Source organism: Bos indicus x Bos taurus, chromosome 14 (assembly GCF_003369695.1).
Source record: "Bos indicus x Bos taurus breed Angus x Brahman F1 hybrid chromosome 14, Bos_hybrid_MaternalHap_v2.0, whole genome shotgun sequence".
NCBI classification, from domain to species: Eukaryota; Metazoa; Chordata; class Mammalia; order Artiodactyla; family Bovidae; genus Bos; species Bos indicus x Bos taurus.
Window position 1 is genome coordinate 76,330,461 of NC_040089.1, and position 20,834 is coordinate 76,351,294.

The 20,834-nt window shown below is 40.8% G+C and overlaps 1 protein-coding gene across 1 annotated transcript in view; it reads left to right on the plus strand.

Annotated features, from left to right (window-relative positions):
- Positions 1–20,834, plus strand: part of CNGB3 (cyclic nucleotide gated channel beta 3) — a 187,306-nt gene that overhangs the window by 156,078 nt on the left and 10,394 nt on the right. Inside the window, exon 15 of the mRNA XM_027560636.1 lies at positions 4,993–5,111. Coding sequence (XP_027416437.1) covers positions 4,993–5,111 — 119 coding nt within the window. The remainder of the gene's footprint in view (positions 1–4,992; positions 5,112–20,834) is intronic.

Consider the following 20,834-nt stretch of genomic DNA (forward strand, 5'->3'; position numbering starts at 1 on the left):
CAATTGGTCTGGTAGAGCCCACATATCAATACTTTTAAGGCCTCCTGGGTGATTCTCACGTGCAGCCAAAGTTGAATATCACTGTCTTGATGGAAGAGATGAACAATGAATAAATTAAATAAATGTGTAACTCCAAAACATGCTAACTTCTATGAAGGGAACGCAGAATTTGTGTGGTGGCAGAGGTACTTAAGACTGTCAGATTGTCAGACATAATCTTTGTGAAAGTCTAAACAGAAATAGTTCTCTAGTTTAAAAAAAAAAGAAAAAAACTAGAGAGGACAGTTTTTTAGATGAAGACTTGGGGACATGAGGCAGGACAGAACTTGACAAACTTAAGGAATTGAAGCACATCATCAACTAGCATAATGGCAAAGGACAAAGTCAGATAGAGGGAAGGTACTTCAAGGCACCCAGGTGCAGAGGTGGAAATAATGTACTCTGCGAGAGAGGATACGACTGGAGGTACATCTTTAGGAACCAGCATATAACAGAACTGATATCATAAGAAGCTCAACAAAGGTACGTGAAAAAGACCAAGGTTGTAACTTTGAAGAAAAACAGTATTTATGGAAGAGGTCAGTGGAGAAGAATCACGGAGGGCAACTGAGAAGGAGCTCTCAGTAGTAAGAGAGGAAAATGTGGATGAGACATTGTGATATTAATGAAACCAGGAATACAGTGTGAAAGCGTTAGTCGCTCAGTCATGTCCGACTCTTTGCGACCCCAGGGACTGTAGCCTGCCAGGCTTCTCTTGTCTGGATTTCTCCATGCAAGAATACTGGAGTGGGTTGCCATTCCCTTCTCCAAGGAGGTCTTCCTGACCCCAGGATCAAATATGGGTCTCCTACATTGCAGGCAGATTCTTTACCATCCGAGGAATATATAAGCCCACACAAATAAGCCCAGATTAAAAGTGGGCATACTGATGATATGAAATCATTTTCATGAAAATGGGAAATGCAAACCACAGCTCGATTTAAGGACTCCTTTCAATCAATGATGCATTAGGATGGCATGGCCTTAATGCACCCAAATAGCCTTTCAATTTGTTCCAATAGCAGCAGGGACTGAAAATTGAGACAACTCATGCCCTTAAGCATTTAGCACTCATGCCCTTAAGCAGTGAAAACTTGCTTAACAAAGTGTGAAATGCAGAGTAGATGCAGCCTTTTCGCTTCTAATTCCTTCCTTGCATCACATCCATCACTTAGTAATAAAAATGGATCAATTGAACACAAATGAAGGAAGGGAAAAAAGTAAGCAGGGGGAAGAGCAGAAATGAAAAGACCCAAGCCACATTTCTCTGCTTCCGTTTCTGTTTTAAAGAAGGGATTTAATTAATAGTAAACGTAGAGATGAAAAGTTGTTACTTGACCAGATTTTAGACAGCTGAATTCAGCTTTGCTTTTGCTTTATCATTTCCACAAATCATTGTAGGAAAAGGGAAGAAAAACAAACAACAAACATGTTCATTAGAGGTCGTTTAAATAATTGAAGAAATGGCAGGGCTCAGGACTGAGTCTGCTGACCTACCTAATCCTCTAAACATCTCCTAACACTGGGTTCGCATTCCCAAATTTCCCCAGAGGAATTAGATACATATGCTTGAAAGTGTGAAAGTGTTAGTCACTCCGTTGTGTCTGACTCTTTGTGACCCCATGGACTGTAGCCATCCGGGCTCCTCTGTCAATGGAATTTTCCAGGCAAGAATCCTAGAGTGGGTAGCCATTCCCCTCTTCCCAACCCAGGGATCGAACCTGAGTCTCCTGCATTGCAAGCAGGTTCTTTACTGTCTGAGCCACCAGAGAAGCCCTAATCCTCTGGATGGCTCCTAAAGTTACTGAGTGGCTAGCTTGGACTGCTTCAAAGAGTGTTTGGGAGTTTTCCCAGGATTAATTTGCAAGAATTAATTTGAGTGTCATAATACCCCTGCCAGGCTTGGAATAGCCTTTCACAGGGGAACTCTGAAAATTTTAAATGCTCTCTCAGGAAGAGTTACCCTACTGTATATGAAGTGCTTGCATTTCTATGCTTTCTCCAAATTAGCAGGTAAACCAACCACCAAAGCTTGGTTTGGTCTTATTTTGCACATGCTGTCAGACCTTCTTCTCTAAGGAATGTCTACTTCATTTGAATGCTAATTAAACTTGCAGGAAAGTCTTAAATTAGCCTAGAAATATGCAAGAAATAGTGGAAGTTTTGGTTCGGTGATTATGCCAGATCTCCTTGAAAAATTATTGAAATGATCATTAAAAAATAATTAAAAGTGCTGAACTATATTTAAGTACCCATTATGTACTTCTACCTCCAGTCAGCTGTAAAAACTGCCTTTGAAAAATCATTCCAGTTCCTTGAGAATGACTTCATGCAAAAAATGAAGGAATATGACCATGTTCTAATCATTACTTCTTGGAGTATTTCTTGAAAAACTAATTTTCAGACACTTTCCCTCATTTTAAAAATAACTCATAGCTATTTTGTTGCTTTTAAAGAGATCAGTCTTGATATTGGATTCATCATTAAATATGTTCTATATTTAATGATATAGATATACTATATCATATTTAATATACATATTATATAGTCAGGTGACTCAGGTGTTGCTGGTTCTAATGCTGTCGTCTGCCAGCCTCACGAATTTGCCCAAGACACTTAACTTTTCAAGTCTCTACTGGTAGCTCAGATGGTAATGAATCTGATCTGCAAAGCAGAAGACCTGAGTTCAATCTCTGGGTCAGGAAGATCCCCTGGCGAAGGGAATGGCTACCACTCCAATATTCTTGCCAGGAGAATTCCATAGACAGAGGAACCTGGCAGGCTGTATAGTCCATGGGGTTGAAAACAGTCAGAGATGACTGAATGACTTACACACAACCAAATTTAAATACAACTAATGATATCTTTCCTATATGACCTCACTGAGATTTTTGCAAGAATTATATGTTAATATCTATGAAAATATTTTGCAGCTATAAAGTAGCATGTTCTGATCAAACAAACACAGGCATAAAATAAGGAGCAATGTAAAACCTGACACTGTGAGTTTAAAAATACTTTGCAAAATGCAAGATGTATTATTAGTATTGATATTATGGAAATAACTATAATTAGATCCATCTGTATTGGAATTTCTACTCAGATCTACATTTGGGAATAAATATATGCTTAATATTCTCCACAATGCAGAATTTAAATATACTTTTTGCATTGCTTCATCCAGAGATGTGCATTCTAGGCTTCCTTTTGCTTCTAATTACTGTCATGGAGCGTTGGTTACTCAGCCAAATATTAGCCAGTAAGTCAATCTGTGCCTTTATTTTCTTTCTGTAAAATGGAAATAATAATATCTATGCTAACTTCCTCATAAAAGTCATAGGGAGATAAAATGAGAATGTCACAGATGTCAGCTAAGAGATAGAACCTAAAAACTTCAAACTTAACCTAACAGTTAGAATGTGACAGTAAGTAATGATCAGGAAAATAACCCTTGGTATTAAAGTACTTCCCAGAGAATGGTGAAATCATAAATTATTCATAAATGAGCTGTCTACGTCATAATTCCTATGCTCAGCACTGGAACAAAGTAGACATTGTCTCAGTCTTTGCAGAGCAGAAACTATAATCAAACTTGTTTAATCCTAAATTAATTTTAGTGTGTTCTAATCTTCTGAAAATATGATTAACAAGAATATTTGATGAACTCAAATAATCTAGTCCCCTCCTAAGCCAAGTATAAGAGAATTTATTGTATTCATGCTATTTTTAATAGCTCAGATTGATCAAGACTCAACTCATTAAGACATATAGGTACTATTATCCAGTTTGCCTAGTATTATGACAACTGTCTTATTTAAAGTTTAACAGCTTTTCTTGACCCAAGTGCCATTCAGGTCTCTTGTAAAGCATATTTATTCTTTTTGGATCCTGGAGTGAGATGTGTTCCAAGGGTCCCACAATCACCCACTAGTTTGGTGATTTGCATGACTCAATATAAAATGGTATTTATCAACTAAGATTTATTATAGTAAAGCATACAGTGCAGGAAAAGCAAGAAAAAGACATTCATAGGCAAAGACTAGAAAAATACGGTGCAGATTTACTAGGTCCTGCTTCCACGAGGGTCACATGAAATTCATCTTTATCACCCACTGTGGACAAGGACACAACATCTCTGCTAGGAAAACTCAACACAGTCTTGGAGTCTAGAATTTTTAAATGGGTCTGGCCACACAGCTACATGACCAGCCATGGTTCAGACTACAAACTAGACACCAAGTACACATCGTAAATCTTCGTGTTTACATTAAACAGTGTTGACAGCCGGGTCCATCCCGCCAGGCTGCCTGAGGCATACAGAGCAGCATCATTAACCAGGGGCTATGTGAACACTCCAGGAGTTTCGTTCTCGGGGCTTTGAACAAGGGTCATTGCCCTGGTTCCAGGGTCCCCAGAGATAAACAAGAACTGAATAAAAACAACCCGCTGCATTAACACTTTCAATGTGGAACAAGAATAATAGCTTAAGGGCCTCCTATGCCCCAATTACTAAAATGAGATCTCAGTGCTATAGGCAGATGAGCAGAGTTCATCTCTGAATGACTGTAACCCATACTCTCTGCATAAATTAAGCAACTTCTTCAAAACAAAGCAGTGGTCACCAAAAAAGAAAAAAGAAAAGGTTGCTATTCTTACAGTCTCTAATTTCCTCTCTCCAATCCCATTCCTGAAACAATGTGCTAGCTAAAATATCTTTGACTATCCAGTGACAGCACACAGTGCTCTCATTTTGAAGAGTATCACTTTCCTTATCGTTTCTTTTCACACGATATATCAAACTAATGTCCATAACCCCCTTAAGACTTCAAATAATTACTTTTACGTTTCTTTCCTTTATGTTTATTCATCTAGAGGAGTGTATATTTCTTTAATTTGGGGCATAATTGTCAAGAATAAAGTGACTATCATTTCCTCTTTTTATTTGGCATACAGGGAGAAATTGGCAAGGAAATGTATATCATTAAGCAAGGAGAAGTCCAAGTTCTTGGAGGTGCTGATGGAACTCAAGTTCTGGTCACTCTGAAAGCTGGGGCAGTGTTTGGAGAAATCAGGTATTCAAAAGACACCTTGTCATTTGTCATAAAAGAGAAGTCTTAAGTCGTAAAATTCCTGCTCAAATTCATCAGTGGTTTTATTGCGCTGACAACATGGATAAAATAAAGAGTTTCACATTTCTATTTATCCTTTCCCTTCCTCCAAAGACCATTTAAGCCCAAGATTTAGGTCAGTGCCTGGCATAAGGTATTCACTCAGTATATGTTGAACAATGGATGTTCAATGCATGAACGGATGGATGAATGATGAAAGAAGAGATTGGGAGAGCTAGACATCAGATTGTTGGAAAGCTGGGATGCCAGGATAAGACAGTAGTTTGAGTAGGTGAGTGATAATGATTATCGCTGTGGGACCAAATTACCTGAGTCCAAATCCCCATCCCTCTACTTAGGAACAAAACCTTTGTTTCTTTGTTTCTTGAACCATCTGTCCCTCATCCTAATAAGTTGGATAATATTAACACATATCTTAGAGGATTGATAAGTGAGTTAATTCATTAAAGGCACTTAGAGAAATGTTCAGCATCTATTAGGAGCTCAATAGATATTAGCTATTGTTATTATTATTTGCTATTGGCCAGGAGAAGTTTGTCCTAAAGGTGAGTCCCCAAGAGTAAGAATCAGTTCAGTTCAGTCGCTCAGTCATGTCCGACTCTTTGCGACCCCATGAATTGCAGCACGCCAGGCCTCCCTTCAGTATCCTATCATTTTGCCTTTTCATACTGTTCATGGGGTTCTCAAGGCAAGAATACTGAAGTGGTTTGCCATTCCCTTCTCCAGTGGACCACATTCTGTCAGATCTCTCCACCATGACCCGCCCATCTTGGGTTGCCCCACGGGCATGGCTTAGTTTCATTGAGTTAGACAAGGCTATGGTTCTAGTGTGATTAGATTGACTAGTTTTCTGTGAGTATGGTTTCAGTGTGTCTGCCCTCTGATGCCCTCTTGCAACACCTACCGTCTTACTTGGTCTTCTCTTACCTTGGGCACGGAGTATCTCTTCACGGCTGCTCCAGCAAAGCGCAGCCGCTGCTCCTTACCTTGGACGAGGGGTATCTCCTCACCGCCACCCTTCCTGACCTTCAACGTGGGATAGCTCCTCTAGGCCCTCCTGCGCCCTGCCCAGCCACGGTTCTTAGACGTGGGGTTGGTCCTCCCGGCCACCGCCCTGGGCCTCGGGCTTGGGGGCGTGGGGTAGCTCCTCGCGGCCGCCGCCCCTGGCCTCGGACGCAGGGTAGCTCCTCTCCGCCGTTCCTGCACCGTTGCAGTCTGGCACTCTCGGCCACTGCCCCTGACCACGGACGTGGGGTAACTCCTCTTGGCCGCCACCCTTCAGGCATGGGGTCCTCTCGGCTTCTAGTTGACCCTTAATATCTACCAGGATATTGGTTCCAGGACCCCCACAGATACCAAATTTCACCAGTGCTCAAGTTCCTTATGTAAAATAGCATAGTAGAATCGGCCATTTGTGTCTGTGGGTCCCTCGTGTGAGGGTTCCACACCCCAGGATTCAACAGACCAGCCTGCACAACCTGTGTGCAAATGCACAACCTGTGGATACAAAGGTCTGATGCTACCGACAGCAAATTTAAGCATTTTATGGGCTAAACATTTCATATATATTATTACACTCATGTATTCATCTGATAAACCCTTATTTTGAGTGCCTAGTAAATGCTAGACTGTCAGGTATTGCTCTAAACTCTGGGAATGTACTGTGTAAGTGAACAAGAGCTTACAGTCTTGTGGGATAAACCTCACCATAAATAAACAACTAACTAGATAAGATAGACTCCCGTGGTGATAACTGCTATGGAGGTAAAAACTGTTGGAAAGTGACCAGGGATGCCACTTCACATACAGTGTCCAGGGACACCTCTCTGGATGGATAGTATTCCAACTGGGCCTTGAGAGAGTAAATGGAGCAAGCTTCCAGCCGTGGCAGAAGAGCCTCCTGGATGATGCAACCGCAAGTGTGGGAGGCTAGAGGGAAGGCAGCCATGTCTGGCTGAACGTCACAGAGGTCAGTATGGCTGGAGCTCAGTGAATAAGGGGCCCTGTGGAGCGACAGGGACAAAGAAGTAGGCAAGGACCAGACTGTACAGATCTTTTAGGCCATGATAAGTGACTTGCATTTTATTCGAAATACCAATGGACGCCAGTGGAGGATTTTAGGCAAAAGAATGATACAACTTGAACTGTGATGTTAAAAGACCATTCTAACAGCTATGCGGAGAAAAGGCAGCAGCGGAACAAGAATGAAATACAGGAGATCAGTTAGAAGCCAGTTGCAGTGGTTCAAGTGAAAGATGATGGAGTCTTGAACTAGGATTTTGGCTCTTAAGGTAGAGTGCACTGTCAAGCAGTTATTAACATATCCATTTCACAATTGGGAAAATTGTAATTCCAAGGCATCAATTATCTTGCCCAGGATAATATAGCTAATAAGTGAAAGGAACAATATTCAAACACAAGTTTCATGGATCATGGTCAAGTGATCTTTCTACCATACCAGGAAGAAAGGTGCTCATTCAACCTTTTATTTCAGAGCTGCTGAGAAGTTATCTTCGAGGTTCCAGAGATATGACTAATTTCAGATGAGTTTATATGAGTATGACTAAGTTTCCTTAGAATATTGAAGCATGTTATTTCTCTGTTGATAATGTGGATTCTCTTTTTTAATTTTTCCTCCTTGCTTAAAACAGGGTGGGCATGCCTGTGGGGGTCCTGCTCTGTTGCAGGAGTGAAAACGCTTCCCAGAATATCCAGGTCTTTGTGTGTTCTTTGCCTGTTTCCTATTGCTTCCTTACTGGGAGTCCTTGCAAAAGTGATTTAGTATTTTAGTGACTTAATAATCACTGCAGTCTTCAAGGTCACAAAACAAGCAACAGTCTAATCTAAAACATTGCAGAAATTAATTAGGTGACCTCTCTCAAGGGTCGAGTACTCCCTGAAGAATAAGGCTTTATAAATACAAGTACGTTAATTGCTGATATTATCATCACGGGAGGAAATACTCTAAAAATACAATCCAGGTGCTGCTGAACTGCGATTGAAAGGACTCTTAGATTCTTGACAGCAGTTTCTCAAATAAATCTCCTGTTTCGCACTGGGCTTGTAAGGCCAAATTGAAACCAGTAGACCAGACAAGCTCTAAATTTGCTCAATAATCTGGTTAATTCAAGCAACAGGGAGATTTCTGCCTCGACTGTCTTCTTGGCCGTGGTTGAGGAGAGATAGGATGCGTCTGCTTCTTCCCAGATACTCCCAGGCTTCGCGGGCCCACAGCTGTCATATGCCCCTGGCCCTCTAGTTATTTATTCCAGCAATGGAGGCTTGCCTGCCAAATATCTAGATGCTGGAAAGATCTAGCAATCGTGTTTACTACTCAAAAATGCTGTGACCTTTGTAAAAACTAGCTAAGTCCAACAGCATCATGTAACTTTTTGAAGAAGGTTCTTTTTTCTTTGGAAAAAAAAGAAAGAAAAAAGAACCGAGGGCTTTCAAGGACATTACATACTAATCCAGAAGAGCAAAGCCCTGACTAAAATATAGATTTACAGCCTGTCATGGAGAAAACCCAGACCGCACTTCCAATTAACATCTGAAGAGTTCAGACACCCCATTTTTAACAGAGAGGCCCAGGGTCTGCTGGGCGATGGCCTTGTAGTAGTTCTGACTCCACTGCTGTTTTTTTTCACAAATACATTTATTGCCAAGTCTTATTCACTGAATATATTTAACCGCTTCCTTTCCTTCTTCTGCATCTGTTAAAAATCTCACTTTTCCTGAAAATGCATCTGAAATTTTTCCCTTGCTAGTGCTCTTATGATTTCAATAGGAATCCCTCCGGTTTCATCTTTCTTTGGATAACCTCCCCCTGGAAAATATCTGTTCGCCTCCCAAGACTTCAATTCACATGTCACCTCCCTGAAGCCATCTCTACTGCTGCTGTTTAATCGCTCAGTTGGGTCCAGCTCTCTGCAACCCCATGGACTGCCAGGAGCCCTGCCAGGCTCCTCTGTCCATGGGATTCTCCAGGCAAGAATACTGAAGTGGGTTGCCATGCCCTCCTCCAGGGGAAGCCATCTCTAACCTCCACCAAGATAACCAGCTGCTTGCTCCCTGTTGTTCCATAGCATTTCATGCATGGCTTTACAACAGGAATTACCACTAATTTATAATTAATTTGCTCAAACAAATCTTAATAGACTAAGCAATTAAAATGTAAGAACTAAAACTTTCCATCTTTAAGTCACCAGCAGCTATAGAAAAACTATACAATGTGTTCATTCTCGCTGATATTCTGCCAACCAAAATAGTTTGCAGGTGCTATTCAGAAATCTCTAATTAATTAAGTAGTTAATTGCGATTTGATTTTAAAAAATTATATTCGAGACATCTTACAGCATAATGTGAAGTGCCTCAAGGAAGGCCACACCTGGCCTGGTGAACAAGAAAGGTAAACAATCACCTCCTCCAAGGGCCTTACAAATAAGAGACGAGGAAACAGCAAGATTCCAACATCAGGTGACAAAATGCTCGGATTGCACGCAATGATGGAGCATACAGATGCTTAGCATAGAGATGCAGAGGTTTCACAAGCATCAATCCGTTAGATTTAGCAGTTGCTTTGGGAGGTGAAGGCAGACCTTTCAGAGCTTCTCAAAAGACTTGTGGGACAATATGTGTGCGTGAAGGTCAGTCCTGGTAGCCCATACAAAGTGAAAAAAGAAAGAAAGAAAAAAGTGAAGTTGCTCAGTTCTGTCTGACTCTTTGTGACCCCATGGACTGTAGCCTGCCAGGCTCCTCCATCCATGGGATTTTCCAGGCAAGAATACTGGAGTGGGTTGCCATTTCCATCTCCAGGGGTCCTTCCCAGCCCAGGATGGAATCCGGGTCTCCAGCCTTGAAGGCAGACTCTTCACTGTCTGAGCCACCAGGAAAGTCAAGCAGTATATAAAAGATTGTTCACATAATGCTTGTAATGGGTTGAACGTTGGCCCCCACAAAGACATATCCATGCCCTAATGCCTGGAACCTGTGAGTCGGCGGTGGCGGGGAGGTGGGGAGAAGAGCTTGCAGATGCAGTTAAGCTAAGGAGCTCAGGGTGAGATCATTCTGGATTTCGTCGGATGGGCCCTAAATCTAATGACAAGTGTCCTCACATGAGACAGAAGAGAAGACACACAGACACAAGGAGGAGAGGGGACGGCCACGTGAAGACGGAGGCGGAAACTGGAGTTACACAGCCACAGCCAAGGGACTCCTGGAACCACCAACTCTGGGAGAGGCAAGACGGGATTCTTTCCTAGAGTCCTCGGAGAGAGCCAGCCCTGCCAACGTCCTGGTTTTGGACTTCTGGCCTCCAGAACTGTGAGAAAATAAATATCTGTTGGTAGTCACTGGTTTTGCAGGAATTTGTTACAGCAGCCCCAGGAAACTAATATAAAACTAAGCTCTTTACACTGTTAACCTTTGAAATTTACTGGGAAAAAAAAAAGGTTTGCGTGGCACCCCTTCAACTCACCCTACATGGCGGGTCCACACCTAATACCTATCAGTTTCACCTCCAAAGTGTGTCTCCGATCATTTGTACCTTTCCTTCTCTGCTGCCCACACTTCCGTCCACACCACCTCCCTCTCTCACTGGACAACTGCAGCCGCTGCTCCAAGTCTCCCACCCCGACCACCACGCCCTCTGTAATCCAGGCCCCACTCATAGGCTGGGAGGTCTTTCAGAAATAGGGATGACCGTGTCATTCCCCTCCTGCTTAAAACCACTCAAACCACTCAATGCTGTCAGTGCTTTCCTAGAAATAAGATCAGAGAATAAGATCACAGCTCTTGCCTGACCTCCAAGACCCTGCAGAATCCAGCTCCTGCCTACCTCTCCACTGCAGGGTGCACCACACTCCCCCTGCCCACTTTAATCCGTACTTCAATTCCTTGAATGTGCCACATGCCAACAAACCGTGGAGGGTTGGTTTATTTTTTCCTAATTTTAAATTTTAAAAATGAGGTAATGTTGGTTTATGACATTAGGTATGTTTCATGCATACATTACATTTTGACTTATACTGCTGCAAGCTTAGCACCAAAAATGTAGTTTTCATCTGTCTATATACTTGACCCCTTTTATCCATGTCACTGTCCTCCAAACCCCTTATGGTAACTAGTGTTCTGTTCTCTGTATCTATGTTTTTGTTTGGTTTATTCATTTATTTTGCATTGTTTTTGCTTTTTATATTCTACATATGAGTAAAAACATATAGTATTTGTCTTCTTCTATCTGACTTATTTCACCCAGTACAATACCCTCAAGATCCATCCTTGTCACAAGTGGCAAGATTTCATCTTCCTATGGCCGAGTAGAATTCCATTGAATGTATCTACCACGCCTTTTCTTTTTAATTTATGTATTTTTAATTGGAGGAGAGTTGTTTACAACACTGTTGGTTTGTTGGTTTCTGCCATACGTGAACATGAATCAACCATAGGTATACATAAGTCCCCCCTCTTGAAGCTCTCTCCCACCTCCCACCCCATCCCACGTCTCTAGGTTGTAACAGAGCACCGGGGTGAGCTCCCAGCATCTTATAGCAAATTCCCACTGGTTATGTATTTTACGTATGTATACCACATCTTCTTCATTCTTTCACTGATGGACACTAAGGCTGTTTCCATATCATGGCTATTGTAAATAGAGGTGCAATGAACAAGCATAGGGGTGCATATATCTTTTCAAATTAGTCTTTGTTTTCTTTGGATGAACATACAGAAGTGGAACAATTGGATCATATGGTGCTTCTAGTCTTAATTTTTTGGATGAATCTCCATGCTGTTTTTCCATAGCAACCATGGGGAGTTTTTACCTCTGCCCAAATGCACTACCCACCCCATTAACCTAACCTCAGGTTCTTTGGGGACCTCTTTTATTCTCCACTGTAGGGACCTCCCTGGTCTCCTTGCCATATGCTCTGGTTGGGCTACATTCCTTTCTTTCAGAGTACTTACCTTTGTAAGCATGCACTCACTGGTGCATTTATTTCCTCAGCGTCTTTCTTCCTTCCTCACTAAACTGTAAGCACCAGGACTACTCTGGATGGTCGTGCTGGTCACCCTCTGCATCAGGATGTCCAGGGCGGGGCTGGGAGGTCTGCAATGCAGCCTGTACGCCGCTCCTGAGTGTGAGCCCTGCTGTTGTATTCCCCTCATGCACAGGTGCCCTCTACTTTGAAAAAGGGGGCATTTTTCTGGCCAAGCTTGACCTACAGGACTGCATTTGCCCAGAGAGGCTGTATTTTTCCACTGTGCACAAAGACACAGGCCCTAGCAGACACCACACTCAATCTGCTCTTGATCCCCAGCCCTTAGGGCTGTGCCTGCCCCACATAAACGCCTAATAAATAGCTACTGAATAAATAAGTTAACATCATTATCTTTCTATCTTTGTAAATGTACTAACGCATATTCATTTTGTCCTGAGCGTGCATATTCGGCCTTGTGCCCTTTTTGTCAGCTTTTTTATTAAGAATAAGACTGCTGTGTTTGTCCTTGTAAAGTCATTTTCCTTTTCTTTTATTTCTTTAAAGTTTATTCCCCAAAGTGAAATAACTAGGTCGAAAAGTGGAAACATTTCTATAACTTTTGGAATATATGGGCAGATGATTTTCTAGAAAAATTGAACCAATTTATGATACAACGTGCAATATAAAGCTATTTTCCCCTAGCATCAGTGATATTACCTCATTACTCTCACTGGTTTTGCATTTTAATAGGTTGTTTTAATTTTCATTTCTCTAAATAGTGCATAGAAAATAATAGGTCCTTAATAAATATTTTCTAAATGAATTAATTTCCTCTGGGCCTATTTATTTTCATAAACACAATCGTTTACTTTCTGCATTTCTTTTGTTGTACAACATTCTTTTTTCATCACACATAACAAGTTATTGAGTAGAATTTAGGCACTGATATGTTTTAGGAACTGACTCATTTGAAAAGACTCTGATGTTGGGAATGATTGAAGGTGGTAGGAGAAGGGAACGACAGAGGATGAGATGGTTGGATGGCATCACCAGCTCAATGGACATGAATTTGAATGAGCTCCAGGGGTTGGGGATGGACAGGGAAGCCTGGTGTGCTGCAGTCCATAGGGTGGCAAAGAGTCGGACGCGACTGAGTGACTGAACTGAACTGATGTTTTATGTACTCTGGATTTCATTTAAAGTATTTAAGTTCTGACTTCCACCAGCTATATTGGTCAAATCACACCTTCTGCATATTTAGCAGAATATTTAACAAATATTTACTCTAAGCCATTGTGAAAAGGCCAAATATTTTGCAAAATAATTTTAAACTTCTTTGTTCCCTCCAAACAACGTTTGCCTGTTTCTCCTAAACACTCAGTTTTCAAAGTGTGAGTACCAAGGTAGAATTCTGGGCTTCCCAGGTGGCGCTAGTGGTAAAGAACCCGTCTGCCAGCGCAGGAGACAAAAGAGATGCGAGTTCGATCCTTGGGTCAGGAATATTCCCTGGAAGAGGACATGGCAACCCACTTCAGTATTCTTGCCTGGAGAATCCCCATGGACAGAGGAGCCTGGCCGGCTACAGTCCATACTATCTCAAAACCAGACATGACCGAAGTGACTTAGCACACAGAAGCACATAAGGTAGAGTTTTAGTTATTTCCAACTATTTTAATTCCATACTTTTATTCTTCATCAGAATAACTCTGTTATCACTTCCTCCACAACACTGCTTTTCCTAAAATACAGAAATAGTAGATACATTGGAAGTATGAAAGGGGTAAGAAGACTGATTAATACTGAAGGAGAAAAATTTTACTTCCATCTTTTTCTAGCTCAATACTGTGAATACTACCCACGTTTTTAAAAACGTGTTTGTATTTTCACCACATTTTTTAAGAGACAGTGTCTTTGATTGTGTAACATCTTTTTCCTTAGAGCAAAGAGCAACCCTCACCTAAGTTTCACAATATTCCTGTGAACAACTTTGTTATCAGTTCAGTTCAGTTCAGTCGCTCAGTCATGTCTGACTCCTTGTGACCCCATGGACTGGGACACGCCAGGCCTCCCCGTCCATCACCAACTCCCAGAGTTTACTCAAACTCATGTCCATTAAGTTGGTGATGCCATCCAACCATCTCATCCTCTGTCGTCCCCTTCTCCTCCCACCTTCAAATTTTCCCAGAATCAGGGTCTTTTCCTATGAGTCAGTTCTTCACATCAGGTGGCCAAAGGATTAGAGTTTCAACTTCAGCATCAACCCTTCCAATGAATAGTCAGGACCAATTTCCTTTAGGATGCACTGGGTGGACCTCCTTGCAGTCCAAGGGACTCTCAAGAGTCTTCTCCAACACCACAGTTCAAAAGCATCAATTCTTCAGCACTCAGCTTTCTTTATAGTCCAACTCTCACATCCATACATGAATACTGGAAAACCATAGCTTTGACTAGACTGACATTTGTTGGCAAAGTAAAGTCTCTGCTTTTTAATATGCTGTCTAGGTTGGTCATAACTTTTCTTCCAAGGAGCAAGTGTCTTTTAATTTCATGGCTGCAGTCACCATCTGCAGTGATTTTGGAGCCCCAAAAATTAAGTCTTTCACTGTTTCCACTGTTTCCTCATCTATTTGCCATGAAGTGATGGGATCAGATGCTATGATCTTAGTTTTCTGAATGTTGAGCTTTAAGCCAACTTTTTAACTCTCCTCTTTCACTTTCATCAAGAGGCTCTTTAGTTCCTCTTCACTTTCTGCCATAAGGGTGGTGTCATCTACATATCTGAGGTTATTGATATTTCTCCCAGCAATCTTTATTCCAGCTTATGCTTCATCCAGCCCAGCGTTTCTCATGATGTACTCTGCATAGAAGTTAAATAAGCAGGGTGACAATATACAGCCTTGACGTACTCCTTTTCCTATTTGGAACCAGTCTGTTGTTCCATGTCCACTTCTAACTGTGGCTTCCTCACCTGCATACAGATTTCTCAAGAGGCAGGTCAGGTGGTCTGATATTCCCATCTCTTGAAGAATTTTCCACAGTTGATTGTGATCCACACAGTCAAAGGCTTTGGCATAGTCAATAAAGCAGAAGTAGATGTTTTTCTGGAACTCTCTTGCTTTTTCCATGATCCAGCAGATGTTGGCCATTTGATCTCTGGTTCCTCTGCCTTTTATAAATCCAGCTTGAACATCTGAAAGTTCAAGGTTCACGTACTGTTGAAGCCTGGCTTGGAGAACACTGATACTCGTTATCAGTACCAGTTTAAACCTGTATTCAGATGTTCTCAGAACTCCTCATAAAGTGGCTACCTGGTAACTCTAATTCTATGAAAATCAAGGATCTTTACCATTAATTGGAAGAGCAGAGAGGGAGTAAAGAATCTAACGCTCAGAATTTGGCAGAGCTTATCCTGGCCAGCCTAGCAGGCTTCCTCCCTGATTTTTTCTGACATCCATAGGCAAATCCGTAATGTTAGACCAATAACAATGGCTTCATTAGCAGCGCTAGAGTTAGGGTATAAAGAAAAGACCTCAAGACTTGAGGTCAGCTCTGATCTTGGATTTCAACAGTGGAAAGCATAAGTATCTGTTCTGGAATAAGCCACTTCACTGGACTCTGGGCCTCAGTTTCCATGTCAATAAGTGTAGGCTGAGAACCTACCTCACCAGGTTGATGTGGTCGTTAATGTATCACATCGTTAGCTATTTTCTAGCAGAGTATCATATATCTTCCTGGATAGTTGAAGGGATATAAGTAAAGCATGGAGTAAAAAGTGCATGATATTCTTTTTTTCCTTTCTCCTTTCTTAGAATTTTTACCTGGATTCTTCATTGATCATCCACTTCTAAGGCCAATTCAACTCTGAAATAAAGACCTCTTGGGGGAAAGAGGGCTACATGTTTTGTATCTGTGAAATCTGAACCCTCTAACCCTGATGAAAATCCATACCCAGAGATTTTTCTCAAACATGTAGGTTAACATGTGTTTGCCTTGCAGTAATTTTATGAATATCAAAGTCACGGCAAAGAGCAAGCAGCCTGGGCAGAGGTGACATAAGAACATCGTCTGATATTTGCTAACCCACTAAAGTTTCATAAGAATTTATTTTTAGTGAAATGGTAAAAAATATTCAAGCAACGAAGTATTTTCCAATAACACTGAAAAGATTTAAAGAATATCTCAAAAATCCTACTTAGGTGACCTAACCTCCTACCTTCCAAATATAATCCAGTTGGAAATTTGCTTAATAAGAGTAGATATTTGAAGTTGTGATCTCTCACTCGGCATGGGATATGATTGCTATTTTTCCATAGACAGTATTTAGAGTTGGATTTATTTCTACTATAGGGAATAATTCTATGTGAGAAAATGCTTTTAGTCAAGAAACTTCTTCATTTTAGGAAGCATTCTCATTTCTTACAGTTATCAAGGCATTAATCATTCTGAACTGTGCGTCTCTGTTTAAGAAGTCTGTCTGGGTTTGCATCCAACTCATCAACAATGAGCTGTGTGACTCTGGGCAAGGTTCCAAACTGAGGTTTCATTTCTTCATGAAATGAAAGTTAAAAGGAGTAATAATAATACATAATTACCTCATAGGATTTGAAAAGCATTATATGTATTAATATACAAAAAGAACTTAGAAAAATACCCCCAAATATTAGCTATTACTATAAAACTGTCACTATTACTAATATCACTATCAATATTTTCTGGTTGACTAGACAACTAGAAAAAGTCGGATAACCTCACTCATGCTTCTCCCACTCCTGAATCGCAAGAAACGAGGTCAGATAGTTTTTTTTTTAATTTGAAATATAGCTGATTTACCATATTGTGTTAGTTTCAGATATACAGCAGAGGGACTCAGTTATACATATATATGTATATATCTATATTCTTTCTTTATCCTTTTCCATTATAGTTTATATAAGATATTGAATATACTTCCCCGTGCTCTACAGTAAATAATTTTGTGCATCTATTTTATATTTGGTAGTGTGTATCTGTTAATCCCATACTCCTGATTTACCGCCTGTCCCTTCTTGTTTGGTAATCATAAGTTTGTGTTCTATGTCTGTGAGTCCATTTCTGTTTTGCAAATAGGTTCATTTGTACTAATTTTTAGATTCCACATATACGTAATATAATATTGTCTTTATCTGACTTACTTCGTTTTATATGATAATGTCTCCGTCCATCTGTGCTGCTGCAAATGACATTATTTCATTCTTTTTTATGACTAATATTTCATTGTGTATATGTGCGTGTAACACATACACAAAGATGTGTATAACACATCTTTATCCATTCATCTGTCAATGGACACTCGCTTTCACGTCTTGGCTATTGTAAGTAGTGATGCTGTAACACTGGGGCGCATGTATCTTTTTTAGCGCTTCTGTCTTTTCCGGGTACATGCCCAGGAGTGGGATTATTGAACCAGATGGTAGTTTTTTAAGGAACCTCCACACTGTTCTCCACGCTGGCTGCACAAATTTACATTCCCACCAACAGTGTAGGCGGGTGCCCTCTTGGTTTGAGGACAGATATTAATCATCTTTATAACCCCAGAACTTAGCACAGTATCTAGGTCATTATGGAGTATGCTATTTCTACACACTCCTAATTTATCTCTAATTTCTTTTTTCCTTTCCTTTTCAGTTCATACAGTGGATTTCTTATATGTTTCTGCATGATTGGCCTCCAAAGTGTAATGGTCCGTACAATCTCAAACTCTTAGAAAAAACTACTAATCAAGAGAACAGTTGAGAAAGACATTGTTTAGGAGGATTATTTTTTTCTCGATAGTCTGGGTACCACTGAAAACAAAGAGAGAGGAGTATCTGATATGCCCTACACTGACTGCCCTTCCCACCCACAGAACTGCTCTGATGGAACTGGACTTTGGAATGACACACGGCGTTTACTGAGGTCCACATCACAAACGGTGCTGGCAAGCTTAGTTTCGCATCTGTAATAAGAATATGAACATGTTGTCCACCAGTTTCATAGTGGCCTCTCTACTAAAGCCCTTCAGGAGGTATTTCTGTCTTAAAACTAAGAACTGATCGCTTTTTATGATGTAAGAGACTTAAAGCCAAATTTGAAGCCCTCTGGTGGCAGAGTTCGCAATCTTGTGTAAACCTCATTTTATGTTTCCATTCTTGTTTCTCTTTTGCTCTTAGGCTCTTTTGTATTCTACTTATCCTTGTGAATGCCTTCTGCGTAAACCAGCTCTGCTAAAAAGGGCTGTGAGGGTGTGTTCCAGTCATATTATAGTTGGTGTGTGCTGTGCACAATTTATGATGCCATACGTGGCAGGCCTGGAAAAGAACTGGGAACGAATGACTGACAAGGGACCATCTGAATATTCTAGCTCTTTCTGATGTAGGCACATAACATGCACCTATGTATACATAAACACATATATAGGCATAATTGTTTACTGTATATGTGCATTTACATATTATATGTATATGATGTGTTTATTACATGCATGTATAACATATGTGTATATTATACATGTATAATAGATGTGTGTGTAAATATGCTAATACGTACATATATAACCTCCATATTGCTACTGATTCCTGACATTTATCAAGTTTTGCACATACAGGTCATCTCACACTAAATATATTTATACCTTTACCCTCTGACATTCCCATCACCGATTTCATTTACTTATTCACCTTTCTCATGCTAGTAATATGATGGTTAATTTTGTATGTCAACTTGATGAGCCTAAAGGATGCCCAGATAGTTGATAAAGCATTGTTTCTGGGTGTGTTTGTGAGCGTGTTTGGGGAAGAAATTAGCATCTGAATCAAAGAGAGTAAGGAAGATCACCCTCAGCAACAACGTAGGAGGAATCACCAGACTCACTGAGGGCATGAATAGAACAAAAAGGCAAAAAAAGGGCAAATTCACCCTCTCAGCTTGAGCTAGCGCATCTGCCTTCTGCCCTCAGGCATCAGAGCTCCTGGTTCTGAACATTCAGACCCAGACTTGCACTTGCACCAGAGGCTCCTCTTTCTGCTTTCTCAGGCCTTCGGACCCAGACTGAATTGTACCACTAGCTTGCTGGTCTCCAGCTTGTATGTGGCAGACGGTGGGACTTCTCAGTCTCCATAACTACATGAGCCAACACCCACAATATATCTCCTTTTATATGTACATACGTAAGTATGTGTGTGTGTGTGTGCAAATGCACACACACGTGTGCACTTGCGCACATGCACACACACCCTAGTTTTTTCTGTTTCTCTGGAAAACCTTGAATAATAAAGTTTATTATACTTATTGATACTTGTTACAATTACATACCCCATTTTAGGGTTTAAAACTTCTCAGCCAGGAGTTTTACCTAATTACACCTTCATAATTGAATGTCAGGAGTCTACAAACACCTATTTCTCCCTAAGGATAATGATACCTATGCTGCTGCTGCTGCTGCTAAGTTGCTTCAGTCGTGTCCGACTCTGTGCGACCCCACAGACGGCAGCCCACCAGGCTCCCATCCCTGGGATTCTCCAGGCAAGAACACTGGAGTGGGTTGCCATTTCCTTCTCCAATGCATAAAAGTGAAGTCGCTCAGTCGTGTCTGACTCTTTGTGACCCCATGGACTACCAGACTCCTCCATCCATGGGATTTTCCAGGCAAGAGTACTGGAGTGGGGTGCCATCACCTTCTCCGATAGTAGGTGCTAAAAGATGGTCTTGCTTCCCAAAAGAGTGATTAAGTATCTTGCTCAAAACTATACTTAATAAATAGCAAAGTTCAACTATAGTTCAATTTTTAAAATTTTAAACATTATAAATAAATAAATGGTAGAGTTATCTGGTTTCAAAATCTGTACTCTTCGCACAAAACCATATCATGCTTTAGTGTTTTTCCTTCAGGCCTCCTGAATACATGATAGGTGCTCAATAATTACTTATGTGCTTGGAGTAAGCATCTAAAAGGTCCTTAAGTTCTTGTTTAAGGTCCCAGCAAACAGAGGCAGACCTGGAATTAGAATCCATCCCATCGTTTTCCGAGCTGTTGCTCTATTCACTATTTTTGACCTGGGGACACTTATCATTAACCTCAGCTGTTCACCCTCCAGCACGTGCTCTTTCCGAAACTCTGTGGGCTTGGAAATATTTAGAGATCTTCTTACTAAGCTATTTAGTGAGCGAAACTTTCCATTGGTGGAATGCTGGAGAAGCATTTTGTGGACAGAAGGAAAAAAAAGATGCTATTTTAAACATTGCTGAGAGAGTTTGGGCAAAATCCATCTGGCAGACGGACTATTTCTTCCATTCAAAAACTCATCAAGCGCTCCAAATGTGTAACCTGTAGGCAACTTTAATTAAGGCTTGAGAAATCTCAAAATAACTTGACATTTAAATATGTTATTTTCTGTTCTGCTCTCATAGTCTGACACACACAGAAACAATCTCAGGTCCAAATTAAGGTCCAAATTAAGCCCCTCAATGCCATCTAGCCCTGCCTAGGCACTGGACTACTCTATTCCAAGGAGATAGGGCTGTGAATGAAATAGGCTCATCCAATCACTGTCCTTCAAATGGTAACATCCATTTCATAGATAGGTAGGAAGACAGATGATAAAATAGATGAATGATATAGTAAAATTTCTTTTTCTTCCTCAAAAAAGAAAAGAAATTGAAGGCAGAGCTTGTC